We start from the raw sequence: 20,660 nt of genomic DNA, 5'->3' as shown, positions 1-20,660 counted from the left end.
CTAGAAATTCTAGAATTTCTACTAGATGTTTGTAGTATCTACTAGTTGTTTGTAGCATCTAGTAGCATTTCTACTAGATGCTGTTGTCTTCTGGATACATGTTTCAAATATACTATGTAATATTTCACTTTTCTTTTAGCTAGATTTATAATATCTAGCATCAAATGGCTTTAAGAAATGAGATTCAACTTTTTAAGCAAACATTTCTAAGTACTTAATGAATGCTGCATTCCGCATGGGGCTCCTCGACTGGATGTTCTTTCCAAGATGCCCTTAGACCAGTGTCTCCGCTGAAGAAACATACTTGCAGCTAAATGAAACCAAATAATAAGTACCGCACTCAGGCCTGGGCAAGAGAGGTCCTGGTACTGGCTCTCTTGTAGCCAAGTCCTAATTCACAAGACAGGAAACTTTTTGGGCGAATGAGCTATGCCCACCCATGGGCTATGCTTTCTCTTTAGAGTATCCCCTGGGTAGCTCAGACTTTGGAGTTCCCAAACTCAACGCCCTGAAATTCTGAGGTTGGAGAGAGAGGGGTTGGTTAGAGCTTAGACATGTGAGCTGCGGTTCAACACGCAGGAAGAGGAGACCCTCTCTGTGTGGAGGGGAGATCCGCGAGCAGAAAGAGAAGTGGGGAGGATCCAGCTGGTGTTACTGCATCACCACTTGCTGGTGCAGAACTCTGAGAAACTGAAATTCAAACCTGTCCTCTCAGGCCCTTGGGAAGGTACATTTCTCAAGGTGAGAACATAGAACATACTGTACCCAACAATTTGTTAGTTTGACTATCACTTTTAAATATTTAGGCCTGGGGCGCTTGAGTGGTTTAGTTATTAAGCGTCTGCCTTTGGCTCGGGTCATAATGCAGGGGTCCTTGGATCGAGCCCTGCATCTGGCTTCCCTGTTCAACGGGGATCCTGCTTCTCCTTCTCCCACTCCCCCTGCTTGTGTTCCTTCTCTCACTATGGATCTCTCTGTTAAATAAATAAAATAAAATCTTTTAAATAAAAAATATATAATAAATAAATAAATAGTTGGACTTATGGTATATGGGCTTTATTTATTTCCTGGTTCTGGACCCCCCAGATGTTAGAGGTGAACCTGCATGGAATGGCATTAAAAATGCAATCAACTGCTAATTTCTGTCCCCCTCACCACCCTCCTTATTGGTTTTGTTTCCGGAAACTTGAGGAAATTTTAAAGTTTTTGCCTCAGACAGATGCTTATGGTCTGGTGGTGTAAAAACCAACAGATGGTTGCCAGAGGGAAGGGGAGTGGGGGGATGGGTGCAAAAGGTGAAGGGGATTAAGAGCACACTTGTTGCGATGGACACTGGGTAATGTATAGAATTGCTGAATGTATACCTGAAACTAATAAAACACGGCATGTTAATTCTACTGGAATTTAGATAAAACACACACAAACACACAGAAGATGGACAAGATGGTAGCTGTGTCTACCTGGAGGGGCAGTAGAGGAGTTCAAAGAATGGACTCATTCCAGAAAGGCTCTGGGTTCCCATCCAAACCTACATCTACCTAATTGTGCCCTTGGCTCAGTCCCTTTGCTTCTCTAGGCCAGCTTCCTCACTGATAAACAGAGAATAATTGCACTTTCTTCACAGAACTGCCGTGAAGAAAAATTGACGTAATTTGTGTGAATGTTCCTAGAATACAGTGTTAGGAAAACCTATGGTAAACAAATCTTATGAAGCAAATGTAATTTCACAGATATTCTGATCTATTATTTGTCTACTATAGTTGAAACCTGTTTTACTTAGTTCTCAAATTCTTTTATTAAAGACATCATGCTTTCCTGTGGTAAGGTGTCTCAACCTTACACTTGGTTCAGCAAGTCTATAGAGAGCCAATGACCTTGACAAAAGTGATTTACTCTGCAAGCCCTCTCTCTCCTCAATACAGTACTTGCTCTACCCATGAGTTTTTCCAGCAGGAATCCTCCTTGAATTCCCTCAACTGACCTCTTTTGGCTTCACTGGGTAGAGCCCAGGTGGTAGGTCGGTCTGTTCCTTTCATGTGTTCCTCCCGTTGGGTTTTCATGATGCTTTCAGAGAAGTCTGATTAGCAAACTCGATTGATAGTTCATTATGTAATTGGAAATATTCTGTATGCCTAATTTCTATAAAGAAAAGTTGCTAAGAGAAATTTGTTTTCATACCTTCTCAGATTCCTTTCATTCATATGCTTTTTTGCTTTTATATTTCCACCTCTTCTAAAAATGAAAAGGATAGAAGCAAAGAACAAAATAATACGTGAAGACAAAAAGTAGGAAAGGATTGCGTGTGAAGGGAAAGGGGAGATGGAAATGCCCAGATCAAGGAAAGATTGCTAAATTTACTTCCTTCGAGAGCAAACTGAGTGATGAAGTTGGGTCAGCACTGAGGTTCCCACCGCATCTGCCAATCTCCAGGGCTCCTGCCATTTCCATTACTCCAGAGGACCAAGGTAGAAGCTCATGGTTCTGCTCTCCCTTGTGGTGTCCCTCAGGGGTTTGAATTTGATATTGAGGACAGCAATTTATAAAGGATTTTGAGGAACCACAGCACACACTAGGGGTGGGACCAGGGTAATGTTGGGTTTGGAAACCACATCACCTGACAGGTATTGAAATGACCTGTGTGTGTTTGGCCTGGAGAAGAGGTAACTTGCAGTGAGACATGAAAAGTGTCTCATTAAAAACAAAAAAAAAATGTGAATGTTGAATTTTGTCCCTATGAGTTCTAGAGATAGAACCGGGTACAAATAATGGAATCTCAGAGTCTGGCTAAAGTACTTTTAATGAATAGCATAGTCAAAAAATGGAATGTGCTTGCTTCCCAGTAAGTGGGTTATTCATCAGCACAATTATCCAGACAGAAGCTAGATGGCTTTCTATCACTTTTTTTTTTTTTTTAAAAAGCAACATTTTGTATTTGATGAAAGGAGGGGGAAAATAATCTCAAAAATTAGTTTTTATTTTTTAAATCTTTACACTTAAATGATTTAAAGTCCAACATTCACTCCTGAGTCCCTCTAGGTACACCGGTTGTCATGGATCATTTTGAATTTTACTCTGATTTAAATGGAGAATGACTGGAAAGTTTTGAGCAGAGGAATGATATGACTTAGTTGAAAAAGAATTCCTTGGTGCACCTGGGTGGCGTGGTCAGTTGAGCACCTGACTCTTGGTTTCAGCTGAGGTCATTGGTCTCAGGGTCATGAGATCAGGCCCACACTGGGCTCTGCACTCAGCATGGAATCCACTTGAGATTCTCTCTCCCTCTGCACCTCCTGTTCCTGCTCTCCCTCTCTCTCTCTCTAAAAGAAATAAAATAAATACTAAAAAATAATAATAATAATTTCTCTGGTAAGTGAGTTTGCACAGGACTCTGGGTTGGTGGGGGGCAGGGAGGGTGCTGATGTAGGAGACCAGTGGAGTTGGGAGACCACAGGAGTCATCGACGTGAGACTATGGTGGTGCCGATCATGGAGGGATTCATAAGACGTGAACAGATTCTTAGTGTGGCAGTTAGGAGCTTGGTATAGAGATCTGGGTTTGAGATAATGTGGGTGGTATAAATCGCATTTAATTTGACTCAACATTTATTGGGCCTCTACCATTTGCTGGGCACTAACCTAGACATTTTAGGCACAAATACTAAGAATATAGAGTATCTTCTTCAGGGTTCTCGTAACTAATAGGGACAGTGGACACAGCAATACCACCTGAAATCTGTAATAAAAGTAGGTGTAAAGGCCTATGAGGTTGCAGATGCAAGGACAAGTAATTAATTCTAGCTCTGGGAAGAGCCAGGAAGGACTTTAGAGAGAAGCCAAACAATTGAACTGGAACTGGAAGGTTAAGGAGAATCTCCTCATGTGGTCAAAATAAGAGGGGAAGACATGAGTAAGCAAATGAGACTTTGGCATGGCCTTAACTTGAAACAAATTAGTCCACTGAAGACCTGATACATTTCTCCCCATTCTGGAAAATATAAAGAGGAATGTACTTCTATAGACCTACATATTGCCATATATGAGATCAAGCGACCTTTATTCTTGGGACTTGAAAATAAAGACTGCATTCCATGTAAGTTGCAAGATTATGTCTGGTTCCATAAGGTTTTATATTAACCGATGTGTCTTCTCCTTTCCTGTCTATGTACGTGGACTATTTTACCCAAGACAGAATAGGAGCCAAAGCTGTTAGTCTACATTTTCCTGTCTTAGAGAATGAAGGTACTGCTAAACCCAGAAGAAAAAAGGAGCCAATCCTTCTTTTTTAGCATGGCCCTTAAATCATCTCAGGCCATGAACAATAGAACTTAGAAAATATTTTGTGAGTCCATCTGCTACCTCCTAGACTATATCAAGATTCTCTGGGCTGGAGGATGGGGGAAAGAGGATGAGAAGACACAGAAAGGACATAAGGAGAGAATGTGGTGGTGCCAGAGTCTAACAGGCTAACTTGGAAGGTCATGTCAGACAAGAATGGCGTCAGCATTCCATTCCAGTGCCTGGTCTCCACTCCTGTCACTATTGCCCTTTCGGTCAGTGTGGCCTGTTCTGACCGCCTGGCTGGAGTTCTGCCTGCTTTTGCCCTAGTCTTTCTCTGTGTGGGCAACTCCCATTTAAAAAACTCCAGACTCCGGGAAGTACTCTTACTGCTTTGGAAAAGCCCAGAAATCAGAGACTGGAGAAGGGTGTTAGGGAAAGAAAGCCTTCTTATACTCAGGTGGGATAGATAGGACCAGTTCAAAATCAACATCCATGGGACACCTGACACGGTACAGGAAAGTGATGATACACAGCCCGTCCAGAATCTTTCCTCCTCTGGTCATTCTGTCTTTCTTTGCCTAGAACAATTAGGTTGTTGAGCCACAGCTGAGACTCAGAAAGGATTTCAAGGAACAGAATTTTCCACTTCTTTGATTCCTTTAAAGATAGGAGTATCTTGGGATGCCTGGGTGGCTCAGTCAGTTAAGCATCTGCCTTGGGCTCAGGTCATGATTCCAGGGTCCTGGGAGTCCCACACTGGGCTCCTTTCTCAGAGGGGAGCCAGCTTCTCCCTCTGCCTGCTGCTCCCCCTGGTTGGGTGTGTGCGCTCTCCGAGAAAATAAGTAAATAAAATCTTTTTTAAAAACTAAAAAAATAGGAGTCTCTTCTGTGACATCTGCTGCCCCCCATCTTCAGCTGTGCTCCTTCCTGACTCCTTGCCATGAACCATTGACATGTGCTCCTCTCCGCACCCCGGGGATCTTTTATTCCAGGGCTAAGAATCTTAGTTTCTTTAGATTGTTGTTTAAACGTTTCTCTCTGGTTATAAACTTGGCTTTGTGTCTGGGAGCCCTGTAATAACAACAATAAAAAAAGTCATTTAGTAAGCTGAAGCTGTTAGAAGCTCTTAGATAAATGGCATTACAACTGGCTGTCAGTAGTAAAGTAAATAGTAAAAAGATAGCATGACTGGCTGGTCCTTTAGACCACAAGCTGGAACTGGACTTTTGTACTTTCTGCTGAGAAAAGCAAGAGGTGCCTGGGAGTGGGAGGCTTTACCACATGACACGCTTCTGCACAACGACAGTAACTTTCTGAAACACTCTGAGCACTTCTCCTCTCACTTTATTTCCCTACAGTGGAATGAGGGGGACAGGCTCGGGTTTGACAGATGAGCTGTGCCCCGCGCAGGACAGTTAAAAGGAGTTGTTCCCCGGGGCACACACAGGGCCAGTCCTCCGGCTGAGGCCTGTGTCCGGACACCCTGCACCTTAGCGCTCTGGCTTTGGGACATAACGTCTCTGCTCACATGCCTCGGGTTTTTTCGGCAAATTACATCTCTCTTTTCTAACCTCCCTACTTTTAACTATCTTTCCACCCAGGGAGCACGCGTTTGGAAAGCGGTTGCAGGTGGAGAGAGGCAATGTTCAGTTGGCTAATCACGCCTTCCAAGCTCTCCGGCTCGCTTTTCCCCCCATTCCGGCAGAGAGCTAACTTGAAGCGCTCCTTTCCATTTGTTGGCTGCACTTAATGCTCTTTTAGGTCCTGCCTTCTTTTTGGGAACAGCGGAGGGCGGAGAGGAAGGAAGCGTCCTGCAACGACCAATACTTTCCTCTAGGAGGAGCCGCGCGGCCCAGAAGAGAGTGACACGCACCCACTCCAACTCCTTCGCGGGGAACGCTTCATCCCAGCTCCTCGGAATGCCTGGCCCGGACCGCGCTCCGCGCCTCCGCAGCGGCTCTCGAACCCGTCGCCCCGAACTCCCGCTTCCCCTCGCCGCTGCAGCCCGGGTCGCGGGGGCGGCGGGCCGGGCCCGGCGTGACCCCTGGTGAGCGGCGGCCGCCGTTTCCCACCCATCCCCTCCCGTCCTCCCTTCCCGTTTCACCCCGCCCCCTCCTCCTCCCCAAGCCTGACAGCCCGCGAGCTGCCAAGCAGGGCGCAGCCATGGGAAGAGGAGGCGGTCTAGGGAGCGGCGGCGGCGGCGGCGGCGGCTGGAGCAGCGGTGGCGGCGGCTGCTGCTGAGCCGAGGCGGCGGCGGGGACTCCGGGCTGGGGCCGCGCAGGCCGGAGGCCCCCGCGCCCTCGGCCCCAGCGCGGCAGCGAACCCGCACTCTCTATCCGGAGGCGAGACTCGGAGGTACTGGAGCGGGGGAGGGCCCTCAGGGAGTCGTGTTCTTCTTTTCCCCCTTTTGTGCCTGGGGCCCTGGGAGTGGACCAGTTGTTTATGAAAGTGGGGCTCTGGCTTATGTATTTAACAGGAATCTTTTTTTTTTTCCCCCCGGGGGACTTGGAGGTTGGCTATGCTTTCCTCCTCCTCGCGAAGAAGTTGTTTGCGGGCGGGTTGTTGTAACCCGATCCACGCTATGGATGCGTGTGTGTGTGTGTGCGCGCGCGTGTGTGTGGACCTTGGTGGTGGGCGTCAGGGAGTTGGGGGCGATAGGCGAACCATCCCACGCTGGCGCCTGCTGTGACCAGTGTTTGCGGTGCCTGGAGAGGCTTCCTCTGAAGCCAGTATTGTTAAAGTCCTAAAAGTTTTGCGAGTGCTGCTCTTTGACCACGTCAGCCGGGCTGGGGCAGGAACGGCTGAGGCTGCGGCCGCCGAGCGGGGAGAGGTCCCTGGCGGCGCGACCGGAGGAGAGGGGAGGTCGTTCGGCTGTGCGCGTCGCTACCGCGCGCTCCTCCCCAAAGCGCACCGCCCTCTGCGCGTTTGTGCAGACTGCAGCCACGCTTTGGCACCGGCGGAGCTGGGATCAGTAGAGTCGCGGCCACCGGTCCCCGGGAGCTGGAGTGGGTAGAGACGGCGCGGCGAGCCGAGCACCCTCAGCCCCTGACACACTCGTGGTTATGAAATCAACCAGGCTCAAAGTTTGGACAGAACTGCCCGAGGCATGAGAGCTGCGGGTGAGTGGGGGAGCCGCGCGTCTGGGGAGAGGCTGCTGGCGGCGTGTGCAGGGTGCCCGGCAGGGTCACCCACTCGCGGGTGCGTGGGGGAGTCTATTTTGGGGTGAGTGCTTCGTGTATAACCCGAGTGGGGACGCCTCCTCCGGCGCGGCTGCGGGAGTTGGTAACCTGGCTCCGGGTGTGTGCGCTGTACGGGTGTACGTGAGCGCTGTGTGTGTGTGTGTGTGTGCGCGCGCGCGCGTGTGTGTGTGCTCCTGGGGAGGCGTGTCGGCGCCTGAGCCAGTAGGGTGTGCAGGGAGGAGGTGCACGGGAGGAGGAGGCCGGAGAGGTGCCGCCCGCCCGTTTGTGCAGCCTGGAGACCTTGGAAGGGACAGGGAAAGGTAACGGGAGGCCAGAGGGTTGGGAAGTCGCAGGAGTCCTGCATAGGATTTAAATACCACGGACTCTGAAAACACTAAACCCCTTGCCTTTGAGGAGCTGCGGGCTGGAGGTGGAGGTTCCTGGAACTCTTCTGAGACTTGGGATGAGGACGACGGTTTTAATACATGGGTGTATGTGTAGGTACAGAACCCTGGAGGTCCAGACCCAAGTTGGAGCTGCAGATCTGAGATTCCCGAGGTGCCGCTGGGCACAGTCCAGAAACTAGATGATCTCTGGGGTGTTTACCTTTAGAATCCCTGGCACGTGTGCCTGGAAAGGCACTCACCTTTCTCCATACATGTTGTGGCCCCTGTGCCGTGGGCAGTTGGTGTTCTAGGCTAGTTTCCACCAGGGTCACCCTGCAAGTCCTTTTCTCTGGGGTGCCAAGGTATATAGACCTTGGAGGTAATTAGTGTGAAATGTTTTCCAGAAATTAAAATGCTGGATAGAAGCAAAATAAAATGATTTAGTAGACAGGATTGTTGGTTCCGTCTTTTCTGTGATTGGGGATGCTCTTTCCTTTTGAGAAAAGCTTGGTGCTCCCATATTAGATTCCAAGGGGTCTCTGGTTATTTATAGTTTTTCTTCAGATGGACTTCAGATGCTGGAAGGATGTGTTTTCAGGCAGAGACCCCTGGAAAACATTATTTGAGGTTTAAGCACGGCTCATCCTTTTTCTCCTTCCACCCTTGTAAACTTCTTGATTCACATACGTCTAAGGGAAGTGGTGAGTCAACATTCGGTTTTTCATTTGGAGTAAATACATCACAGTGAAATTATAGTTTTGGTCGGAATGAGATGGAAAGCCGACACTTAATAGGCAAAGGTGTGAAATGAAAGTCTATAAATGCAGTGACAAAGCCATGACTTTCCAGTGCATTTTTTTTTTTTTCAAACTGAGCATAACTCTGCCTTGCAAATATTTGTTCTAGGCAGAGTTTGGGGCTGTGTTTTTTCTATTATTAGTGCATAAACAGCAGACTCCACATCGTAAACCACTTAAAATGGATACTAGGCATCTTCTCTATGCTCTCTGGTGCTTGTGTTGAACAGATGTTTAAGGTGCTTGGTTACCTCTGGGACTATCATGTGGAGTATTTCATTAGGTCAGGACATAATGTTTATAGCATAATGTAATAAATGGAGCCCCAGTTGCAGTGTACTTCTGCCAAGTGCATGAAATACCCCAGTATGGAAACAAATCTTGAAGTTGGTCTAACTTGGCGAGCTTTTTGGCTATCTACGGGTAAGCATTGTTAATGTAAAGGTAAATCTGAGTGATACCGTGAGAATGTGACACAGCAAATTGTTTAACTTAGAAAAACAGGCATGGGTTGTATTGATTAAATTTGCTAACCTGAAGATTAAACTTCTCTGGTCACTCCACTGGTAAATTGCACAGTAATGGGGACTTGGTTTAGTTTAGAGAACAGTTAAAAGTATGTCAATAATGAAAATAACTTAGGGTGTTCACATGTGTCCATAAAACCCTCACCTTTTTTTTTTTTTTTTTAAAGAGAAAACCCTATAATCTCTGTGGTAATGATTTAAATAATAAGAGATTTCAACTCATCCAGTCACTTTCTGAGCGTTGAATTGATAAGAATGGAAGCTTGGTAAGGCTTTCGAGTCAGCCCTCTGCTCATTGTGTAAACAAAGCAATGAGGGTATCTTTTTGGCAAGGGATTTTTTTTTTTCAACCTTGAACGGTATAATGTTAATAACGTGCCCAATAAAATGGTTGAAGAGTATGGTAACCAATTTAAGAGGTACCTAGCAGATGCATGAACGTGCACCTCAGCAGCCCTTTCTGTAAATGGGCCAGCCCACCTCTTCTTGAAAATAATCAGCTGGGAATCTTCTTCCTTGCTGGCCAGTCCATTCGAGAAGAGATTCATTATTAGAATGTTCTGCTTTGCACTAAATCAACATTTTGTTGTACCTATTGACCTACTGTTCAGTTGCTGGGGCAACACACAATAATCTAATCTCTCTTCCCTTTAAGTGCTATATTTGAAAACAAACATTATGCCCCTTCTTCCTGAATTATTATTATTTTTTCTTATCTTTGGAGCTCTTCTCACCCACAGTGGGGTCCTACCCTTCCCTCCCCTGACAACATGCCCCAGAGTCTACATTCGCCACATCTCTCGTCATGTTTGTCACCTAAAACTCAGATGTGAAATCCTTAGTTCTGGACTTTCTGCATCTGTTCAGGCTGCTTAATATTCATGAGCTATTTTAACCATCTCATTACACAGTTCACTAATTTCAAAGCTGTAAACAAGATAGCAACTTACTCTTTTTAGATTAGTCATCCACAGTCAAGACATTATAATCCTTCAGAATATTTTTCATGTTATCTGTACTGCAGTAACAAAAAAATTTTTTTTGTCATGCCTGAATGTCCTATCTATCTATGGAAGGCGCAATACAGTGAAGTCCTTGTAATCCTACTACTTAATTTTCCCCTATCAAAGGAACACTAAGCCAATAAAAGAAAAAAAAAAAAACCACCCAGATGTAGAATGTTCTGCAGACAAGCAAATTGAAGTTGAATATCACAGACAGGTAGGGACCACGAGGTATTCTTTTCCTGGAGCTTATTGTGTCTGCTTCCACAAGCATGAGTCAGTCCTAGCAATCAGGCATTTACTGAAGGCTCATCCTCTCCAAGTCTCAAAGAATATGCCGTCTGGCACTAAATGAAGTGACAGTACATCTGACAGAAATGCTTCCTCAGGCGACTGGGATTGAAGATGTATACACAGGACATGACTGAGTCAATAGCCCATTCTTCTGGAGGTCAATGGCTCGTCGTGTCGCAGGCAATTCAGAAGCACACATATTACTGCGTTGGTTCTAAGACAGGTTCTTGCTTCCTGTTGTGTGTCTGGATCCAAGTCAGACACAGGCTGTGGTGGTTTTCACTGCCCAAGTTCTAGCCTTCTTTTTTTTTTTTTTTTTTTTTTTTTTAAAGATTTTTATTTATTTGACAGAGAGAAATCACAAGTAGATGGAGAGGCAGGCAGAGAGAGAGAGGGAAGCAGGCTCCCTGCTGAGCAGAGAGCCCGATGCGGGACTCGATCCCAGGACCCTGAGATCATGACCTGAGCCGAAGGCAGCGGCTTAACCCACTGAGCCACCCAGGCGCCCCGAGTTCTAGCCTTCTTGGAGGAAAGAAGCAAAGCTGGTATATAGAAGGCAGGGCGTGGGGGTGTTGGGGGAGGGAGGGTGTGGTTCGAAGACAAACAGCTTCGGGGCCCCTTGGACCTCAGTCTGAATTTGAGCTTTACCACCAACGTGCGTGTTAGCTCCTCTGAGACTCACTTTTCTCCTTGGTGAAAATTATGATGCTTAACACCCAGGACTGAGGTATTGACACATAGCCCCTGTAGCATTTATGGCCTCTACTGCTCATTAGACACCTGCCCGATACGATGGATTGCCCTTTTATGTGCCTGTCTGGGGCTTCCCAGCTAAGTTATGTTTCCCCAGCTACCAGCTGAGAATTTGCCACAGCTGAGAATCTTCTGTCTTCTTGCAAGAAATGTTTATGGTTGACGATGATGACGATGTTGTTTTTTCTCAGCAAGGCTGAATGTGAAAGAAAGAGCCGTTTTTCCTGGCATAGAGAGAAAACCAACCTGTGATATGGACTGACATCTGGGTCTACCTGAAGGTCTTCCTGTGCACGTGGACTTTTAGTCAGAGCAAGGGGCCAGTGACAGTCTGTGCCCTTTGATGACGTTGTTCATGCTGCCCCCCTTGTGTGTGTGTGTTTGCAGTGAGATTCCTCACTTATCCCCTTGCATTATGATCCCCATGTCTATCACATTTGCTTCTGAACTTTATTCTGTTCTCTTAGAAAGGAAGGAAATAATCAATGATAAAGTGCCTATTTTTTTTTAAAGTTCAAAAATTCGTTTCGCAACTCTCTACCTTCTATCCATCCCCCATCCTCTGGGGAAAAAAAGTTATGGCAGACCCACTGACAAGTACTTAGACATGTAATTTCCAAACCAAAGTTCTACTTTGATATAAGAAGCCCTGAAGTCAGGATGGCATAATATGAAACCATAGTAAAGTTGGTGTTAGGGAACTTGGGTCCCCTTGAGCTCTGCCGCCTGCGGGCTTGTAATTTTTGCTAACTATTGAACTTCCCTGAGCTTCGTATTTCTTACATGCCAGTAACAGAGAACAAAAACAAAAGCAAGGAATAAACAAGATGCCCTTTTAGGATTCTTTGGGAGGCCACGATTTGAGTTCATTTAGTTATTGAATTTCTCTTTTCTCTCAACGCCTTTGGGACTTCAACTGAAACTCTCTAGGAACACCTATTTCATTTGTTTTCAGTTTTCTGGTCTGTTTTTCCATATCTGTCTTCCTTGCTAGGAACAGTTCCTCAAAACGGGAAATAGATTTTATTCATTTTTATGTTTTTCCACTCTTTGCTGAAAGCTTGTAAACACGGCAGTCGTAAAAAAGTGTTAGTCTAATTAACACGGAGTGCTTTGGATAGTCGAACTCTAATTCAGAGCATTTATTTAACAAGCTATAACAATTTTTAATATAAGCATCAAGAAATAGTGTGTGCTTTTCTTATTCTCCCACTGTTAATATTTTTAATCAGTTAAGTAAAACCGGTAAAAGCGTAATCAGGGCTGTGCTTCCTGAAACAATACTAGCTCATCATCGTCCAAAGCAGAAAGTTTTTGGGAAGCAGGTTTTATTCGTTCTTTGTTGTTTGTTGTTGTTTTCGCTTTAAGGGAAAGACAATTCTGTGAGGTTTACCAGACTCTTAAAAGGACAGAAGGGATCCTTGTTTAGTTTCAACTTATTTCTTCAGTCAGTGCTTTTCACTACCTTTTAATAGAGGCAAATGAAGCCTTAGGTCAGGAACCAATTTTCCCAAATAATGGTTCGTAAGAAGGCTGTGATTTTCTCAGAAATTGTTGGGCTGTGTTTTTTTAATTAGCATCTAAACCTACCTTCAAATGCTCCATTTCAAAATCAGTAGATAATTTCTCCTACAGAGTTCTTAAAACTTCCAGATGTGTGTACTGCTTTGATTAGGCATCACTTCTTTTGTGACAGACAAGACTTCAGTCAGTTTTCTTTAGAATAATACCATTATAATCCCAATGAATTATACTTCTTAGATTGTGAATTTGTTTAAACATAAACAAGTCTATCTCCAGCTGGCTGGGCTTCTAAGTGAAAAGGATATCCCAGGGAAAATGCTCACTTCACGGAGACTTGACACAGGTGGCAGAGAATACTCTGAGAGAGCCCTCGTTCAGCCCTAGAACACCAGAGGAGTTTGCAAATGGAATAGGCGTTGTTATGTACTTACTTATGGTGGACGGCCTGCTGGGCTAGACATTTGCTCTAGTAACTCCTCCTTGATTATTTTCTCAGTTTACAAAATTAAATTTTTAAAGTATATTATTTAAAAACTTTAAAGAACTAAGGGAACTCTGTTCCTACCATAAAGTCACTGGTCCAAAGGAAAATTCATTTTTTTTCTTTCTTAAGAAATGTACTTTATTATATATTAGGCACCGTAGCTATCTTTTTTCCTTTGGGTTGCTGTACCAAAAAAAAAGTAGAATGTGGCCATTACAAAATAGACATCCAGAGTTCTCTCCCCACGTGCTTATTGAAACAAAAGGTGCTACCAGTGAGGCACTAAATGGTTCATCTCAACTTTGGCGATGGCTGGTCATAAGCTTCCGCCGGTCTTCCAGTTCTGACTGCCCCTGGCCAGGCAGCCTTTGTCCCTGGTCAGGATGATGGCCTGTGATCCTAATTCACCCTATTTGCTGCTTCTTCAGACACCTGCAAGCTACGTTATCGTTATCCCAGAAAACCTCAATTTGGCACAGCAAAGTGAAAAACGGTCTTGGAAAGCCAATGCGAATGATAAATTATGAAAAGAGTACTGAAGACAGAGCCCCGATGGGCGGCTTCTTGCCCTAGGGGTAGAAGAAGATACCAGAATCCTTGGGCAAGATGATGATGAATGAAGAAAAGATACCACTTTGATGCCCTGCGAGTCAGGAAGATTACAGAAAGTGGAGCGAGAGTGAAGAGGAATGATTTCTTTTTTTTTTTTTTTTTTTTTTTTTTAAAGATTTTATTTATTTGACAGAGAGAGATCACAAGTAGGCAGAGAGGCAGCCAGAGAGAGAGAGAGAGGAGGAAGCAGGCTCCCTGCGGAGCAGAGAGCCCGATGCGGGACTCGATCCCAGGACCCTGAGATCATGACCTGAGCCGAAGGCAGCGGCTTAACCCACTGAGCCACCCAGGCGCCCGGAATGATTTCTTTTATATTAGCTCCCAGCATAGCGTCTTATTTCCTTTAGAGACATTGGCACAAAGGTGCTTTGCTTGTCATAGAAAAGTTATTTAATAAATATTTTTTCATGACCTTAGTTCGGCGTTAAACAGAGAAATGGAAGTGTTGAGAAGATGGATGTGGCGAGCTGGGGGGTGGGGTTGGAGAAGGATCTGGATGGAGTCAGGTGCCAACTAGAATCTAAGCTCGAAATGCAAATTTGGTATTATTCTCCTTAAATTAGTGATAACACCCAGACTTGATTACCCGATTTCTCAGATGGATCCTGTTCAGGGTTTGGCAAAGTCAAGAAGTTTTTAGTACCTGAAACAAGATGGAGACATACTGAAATTTTTTTCCGTGGGACTTAGTGGGCTTTGGGAGACATACCCAGTTTGCCAGCTCTGAGTATGTCCCTCATCAAAGAGCAGACAATTTTAATTCTCTTTGCCTTTGTCCTACAAACTTTAGTGTGTTTATTCCGTATAGTACATGTAGGGTATGTGAGAATTAGGAAAGTCATCTGAAAAGTACTTTGAAAACTACTTGGGAAAAGATGCTGAATAAATAAAATTTTTTATTAGCCTGCAGGATGTAAGTTTGGCCAAGCTAGTGGTATTTTTGGGATCACTGTGAAAAATCAAAGACAGAACACATATTTATTGAGTCATTACTGTGTTCCCAGGAATGTGCTAGACACTCTGGGGAATATAAAAGTAGTATAAGACATGACCCTTGACTTTGGGAGCTAGCACTCAAGCTAGGAAGGCAACACTAATAATGTTTGTTGTGCGATTAAGGAACAGTAGACAATTATACAATTTAATGAAAAATTCAATTACAGACCGCAAATGCTATATTTATTTTGAGAGAAGGGAGATCTGTTTGGGCTGAAGTATTTGGGGCAAGAGCTTATGGGCAAAGTGGCTTCTGAGCCAGTACTTTAAATATGGTTTTTTGTTTTGTTTTATTTTTGTTTTTTTGATAGCTCGATGTTTTGTGTGAGAAGGTTAGGAACTGAGCACCAGGAGACATATCTGGAGCTCACTGGGGCTCAAGGGAGTAGGGAGGGTGGACCAGGCAGCGGATTTGTTTTACACTAGAAGGCTTCTTCGTTGCTTATCATTCATGCTGTATATACATCTCTCCTTAGGGTGGGACTATTGGGATGGCCACCCTAAACCTAGTCCTTGCTGGAAGGAAGGGGGTGACTGTTGCAGAATGCTTCTGCATACTTATCTTATATGAACATTATATAAATTCAATTTGAAAATTTCTTTAATAGTACTCCAGGAGATCAATAAAAGATACCAACAGTATGGCTTCCTTTCAAGAACATGATCTTAATTGGACCCTGCAATGGTAGAACTGGCCTGTGATTCCCTCCTTTACCACCACTTCCCTGCCACATGCTATAAGGACAGTTTGGGCCCAGTAGTTAGAGGGCCTTATGGAACTTGCAATCATCCATCAGTGTTTCTCAAAAAAGGCACTGACTCTCGGCTAGGCTGTGCCTAGGGGTATTTGGAAATATGATCATTACAGGGACTAAAAAAAGTTCTAGACAGAAGACGTGAATAGACATTTTTCCCCAGAAGATACCCAGATGGCCAACAGACACATGAAAAGATGCTCAACATCTCTGATCATCAGGGAAAGGCAAATCAAAACTGCAATGAGAGATCACCTCACACCTGTCAGTGTGGCTAATGTCAACAACACAAGAAACAGCAAGTAGGGATGTGGAGAAAGGGGAACCCTCTTGCACTGCTGGTGGGAATGCACCCTGGTGCAGTCACTGTGGGAAACAGTATGGAGGTTCCCCAAAAAGTTAAAAATAGATCTACCCTGCAACCCAGTGATTGCACTGCTTGGTATTTACCCAAAGAATATAAAAACGCTAGTTCAAAGGGACACATATACCTGAGGTCTGTAGCAGCACTGTCTACAATAGCCAAATTATGGAAACAGCCCAAGGATCCATCGACTGATAAGTGGATAAAGAAGATGTGAGGTTTTATCTATATATTTATATATCTGGATCTATAATGGATTATTATTTAGCCATTTGCAAAGACCTGGAGGGAGCTAGAGAGTATTATGCATTATGCTAAGTGAAATAAGTCAAAGACAGATACATGATTTCACTCGCGTGTGGGGTTTAAGAAACAAAACAATTGAGGAAAGAGGGAAAAGAAGAGAAAGAGAAGGAAACCAAGAAACAGACTCTTAACTATAGAGAACAGTCTGGTGGTTACCAGAAGGGAGGTGGGTCAGGATTAAGGAGGAAGCGGGCTTGTTGTGATGTGCACCAGGTGTTGTATGGAAGTGTTGAGTCACGGTGTTGTTGAAACTAGTATAACACTGTATGTTAACTGGAATTTTAAAAAAAGGAATTACAGGCTTTTTTAGCACTCAGAGTCAAGGATGCTTAATTTCTGTAATGCCAGGAGCAGCCCTACAAATGGAAGAATTATATGTCTTCAAACACCAGTGGACTGCTGCTGAAAACTGATCCTTATTTTATTTATAGGTGAGGAATGGTAGTCACTGAGAAGTGACAAGATTTCTCTAGGATTAAAGCTTCACCACGACAGTGACAGGTTTATAACCTACCTTGTCTAGCATTCTTTCCAGGACTTTCTGCTAAACCATATTGCCACCCACAAGCTTTGACTTTAACCATAGAAAAGTGTGTTATTTACTTCTGTCGTCCATATGTGAGGCTGACAGTTAGCTGTGTTAACTACCTGAGTGGGTGGGTTGTGAACCGAGGCAAATGACACCTGACTAGTTCTTTTCACTGGGAACACATTGAGACTTGCCTGTGAATCAGGGCCAGCAGATGCCCTCTACCCCATCAGCCACTGTGATAGTTTACAGATAGGTCAGCATTCTGGAAAGGGGATGGAACAGGCTTTGAAATCACACAATCTGAGCTTGTCTGATGGGGTCTGAAGCCAGCTTTGCCCTTTTCTACCTTTACGTCTCTCAGCAAGTTAATTAAACTCTCTGAGCTTTATCTGCAAAATGGGGATACTGATTCTTACATTACAAAGCTGTTGTATGAACATTGGGGTACATATACCCCTTCTTTTCACTATTTCTATATCTTTGGGTTAAATACCTAGTAGCACAATTGGCGGGTCATCAGGTAGCTCCACATAGCCAAACTGTGGAAGGAGCTGAGATGTCGTTCAACAGACGAATGGATAAGGAAGATGTGGTCCATATATACAATGGAATATTACTCAGCCATCAGAAAGGATGAATACCCACTATTTGCACCCATGTGGGTGGAACTGGAGGGGATTATGCTAAGTGAAATAAGTCAAGCAGAGAAAGACAATTATCATACGGTTTCACTCATATGTAGAACATAAGGATAACACAGAGGACCATAGGGGGAGGGAGGGAAATCTGAAAGGGGGGAAATCAGAGCGGGAGATGACCCATGAGAGACTTTGGACCCTGGGAAACAAACTGAGGGTTTCAGAGGGACGGGAGTGGGAGGGAGGGGGAACTGGGAGGTGGGTATTAAGGAGGGCATGTGTTGTGATGAGCATTGGGTGTTAAATGCAAGTAATGAATCACTGAACACTACATCTAAAACAAATGATGTACTATATGGTGGCTAATTGAACATAATAAGAAAGAGAGAGAGAGAAAAAAAAAAACCAAGCTGTTATAGTGTAAGTAAGTCAAAACAATGACTGGCCCATGTTGGATGCTGCAGAAAGAGAGGACTTCTGTGCACACCCTTCTGAGAGGCTGTGTGCCCAGGGACTTGATACCTTTACCCATAAAAGATCGCTTGATATCAACTGCTGCTTTTTTCCCCCTCTTCTCCTTTCCCCAATCACCCAAATTTAGGGCTTCAATGAGTCCTTGAAGTGTTTCTTTTTTTGAACTATTGAAATGTCCCTCCTTCAGAAGAGTACTACTGGCCAGAGATTAGTTTCTCTAATCCCGGCTTCCCTGGCAGTGTGCCTAGACTATTACCGCACAACAGAAATGACACGTACACCCACATCGGTTACTGGTGGCTTCTGAAACTTGGATTTGAAAGTCAATATTAAATTATTTCTGGATATATGTGTTTGTCCGGGAGATTTCTGCCAGTGTTGGGAGACCCTCATTAGGCAAGGTGATACTGTCTGTAAGTTCAGGGAGAATTGAAGGTTGGCCAGTTGGAGGGGTCGTGTTGTGGTAAAAGTCCTTGTGGGTAAAGAACAGCCTATGGTGATGTGGTACAAGATACAAAAACCTGGAGGAATGCACACAAAATCCTGAGGGTGTTTCAGTCCTTGACTTTGAGGAAATATCCAGACTTTGACACACTCTAGGTGCACACTTTCCCATTGTTGGCACCTCCAAAGAGGTAAAATGATGATTCTCCTACAGATATAAAATGAACAGATGTAAAAATCATACGGATATTAATTAATGAAGTAACTTGAAAAAATATTCTAGCCACTTCAAAGGAGAACTCAGAGAACCACAAATGTATATAAAGGAATGTTGAAGAGAATTTCAGAATCCAATCTGTCCATTCTTAGGACAGTAATCGATTACATTGCAATGGACACAACTGACTTGCACCACATGGACAAAAATTATTTTTATGGCTCATTTCTGTAAGTTAACTTCTGACTCCTCCAAGTGAAAAATAGCCTCCTCAAAGACAAAGGCTTTGATCCCCATAGGATCAGCTAATCCCAGGGGCCTCAGCATTCCATTGAAAGGATATCCAGTAACCTTTCTCATTTCTAAGTCAGAGGTTTTCCTTATACCTTTATGATTCCACTAGCCCATTCCTGCTCCACCCTCTCTAATTTGCTGATGAATATTTGGGGAAGTGGAATTCCTGTGGCCTTTGGGATTCTCCATCTTTTCGAAATATATGCTTTATTTTTAAAAACTCTTTATTATGGGAAATTTTAAGTACATACAAAATAAAGAGAATAGTATTTCGAGCCTCAGGGACCCATTCCTCTTCAGCTTCTTTTTAAAAATTTTTTAAAAATTTATTTAATTTATTTAAATTCAACTAGCCAGCTTATTAATTTCATTAGTTTCAGATGTAGTGTTCAGTAATTTATCAGTTTCGTCTTCTAGAGTCATCAGCATTTTGCCAATTTTGTTTCATCTTTCCATGCTGCTGCTGTCCCCAAGTACTTTAAAGTGATCCCCAGACATCTTGTCTTTTTGTTTGTAAATATAAGTACTTTAGCATGCATATCTATCAAGTAAGCCTCCTATTTTCTGGTGACTATAGAGTCTGTGTTTTATGGGCAAAGAGAGAGAATACTTTATGCGAGAACTCTGTACTCTTCAGGCCTGACTATGTGTTATGTTGGTGGGGGAGATCCAACAAAGTAAAATCAGTGTGTGTGTGTGTGTGTGTGTGTGTGTGTGTGTGTGTATCTATCTTCAGAGGATGCTTTCTCTCTTGTCATTCAGGCCCCAGCTCAAATGTCACCTTCTTAGAAAGGACAGGACCCCTCTGATCCCAGTCTAATAGAGTAACCTTCCCCCAGTGAGGTCATTCTACATATGATCCTGTTTTGTTTTGACATCACTTATCACTTATCATTATATGGTATTAGCTTGTTTATTAATTTATTTTCCTGTTGTTTGTCCATTTCCACCAACAAAATACAAACTTTATAGTAGGAATCTTTTTGTCTTGATCACTTTATATCCCATATAAAATCCTTAGTTACTTTTGGTTAAATACATGAATGAATGCCTTTTAGTAGTTAATCGAAGCTTTTTAGCATTCTTCCAAACATTTCTCTTTCACACATCCAAAAATGTGTGGCTATCATGTGCTAGTTCCTAGCATATTTATAATTTGGTGACTTTCCTCATGCTATGGAGTGAGGCGTTCTTTCCAGGGACCAAAGATAATCCAGGACAGCTATACTATCTTCCTATAAATTACCTTAGCACTGATATATCGAGTAGCCACTTTGTCAGTAGACACAATTAACAATAACGTTTTGGTTTAGATTTCTCCCAGAAGCAGACTGTAGGATAAGAATGCAGGTAAAAGTTTATTTAGGAAAGTGAAATAAGAAAGGGAAAGGAGCCAATGAAGGCAAGTTCCTTTGGCAACTGGAGTTTTTTATTTTCCCAGAGAGACTTTGGGAGCCCAGGCAAATATATCTCAGAGTCCTCTCATTCCAGGATTCAAAGGTCTGAATAGTCAGTCACCCACCAGCTTCCACCAGACATCAGTTCCTGGTCATTCATGCTGGAGAGGGCAAAGCATTTAGTCTTCAGATAAGAAGGAACTCTCAGGAAAAGAAACACCTGGTGCTAGCAGTTAGGAATTAGGGCAAAGTAGAGGTGAGGGGATGTGGCTGGGAAGGGGGCAGGCAGCTTACACTGAATAATACAGTGTGATATTTTTCAAATATACTTTTTATTTGGACTAATTTCAGGTTAACAGAAATTTGCAAAGAAAAATTGTAGAGTTCCGGAATATTCCTTGCCCAT

The 20,660-nt window shown here is 43.8% G+C and overlaps 1 protein-coding gene across 3 annotated transcripts in view; it reads left to right on the top strand.

The window, feature by feature from the left end:
* Positions 1-6,413: 6,413 nt before the first annotated feature.
* GHR (growth hormone receptor) overlaps positions 6,414-20,660 on the top strand; it is a 258,372-nt gene continuing 244,125 nt past the window's right edge. The window contains exon 1 of one of the 3 annotated variants that reach the window (XM_032337498.1): positions 6,414-6,632. Coding sequence is in view for 1 of the 3 variants with exons in the window: in XM_032337496.1 (XP_032193387.1) it covers positions 7,384-7,396 (13 nt within the window). In the remaining 2 variants the exon portion in view is untranslated. Of the gene's footprint in view, positions 6,633-6,669; positions 7,397-20,660 lie in introns of those variants that run through there. The other 2 variants (XM_032337495.1, XM_032337496.1) reach the window with 2 other exon arrangements.

This window comes from Mustela erminea, chromosome 3 (genome assembly GCF_009829155.1).
Source record: "Mustela erminea isolate mMusErm1 chromosome 3, mMusErm1.Pri, whole genome shotgun sequence".
In the NCBI taxonomy this organism is placed as follows: domain Eukaryota; kingdom Metazoa; phylum Chordata; class Mammalia; order Carnivora; family Mustelidae; genus Mustela; species Mustela erminea.
The sequence above is the reverse complement of the archived record's forward strand: the minus strand, read 5'-3'. Positions and strand labels throughout refer to the sequence as shown.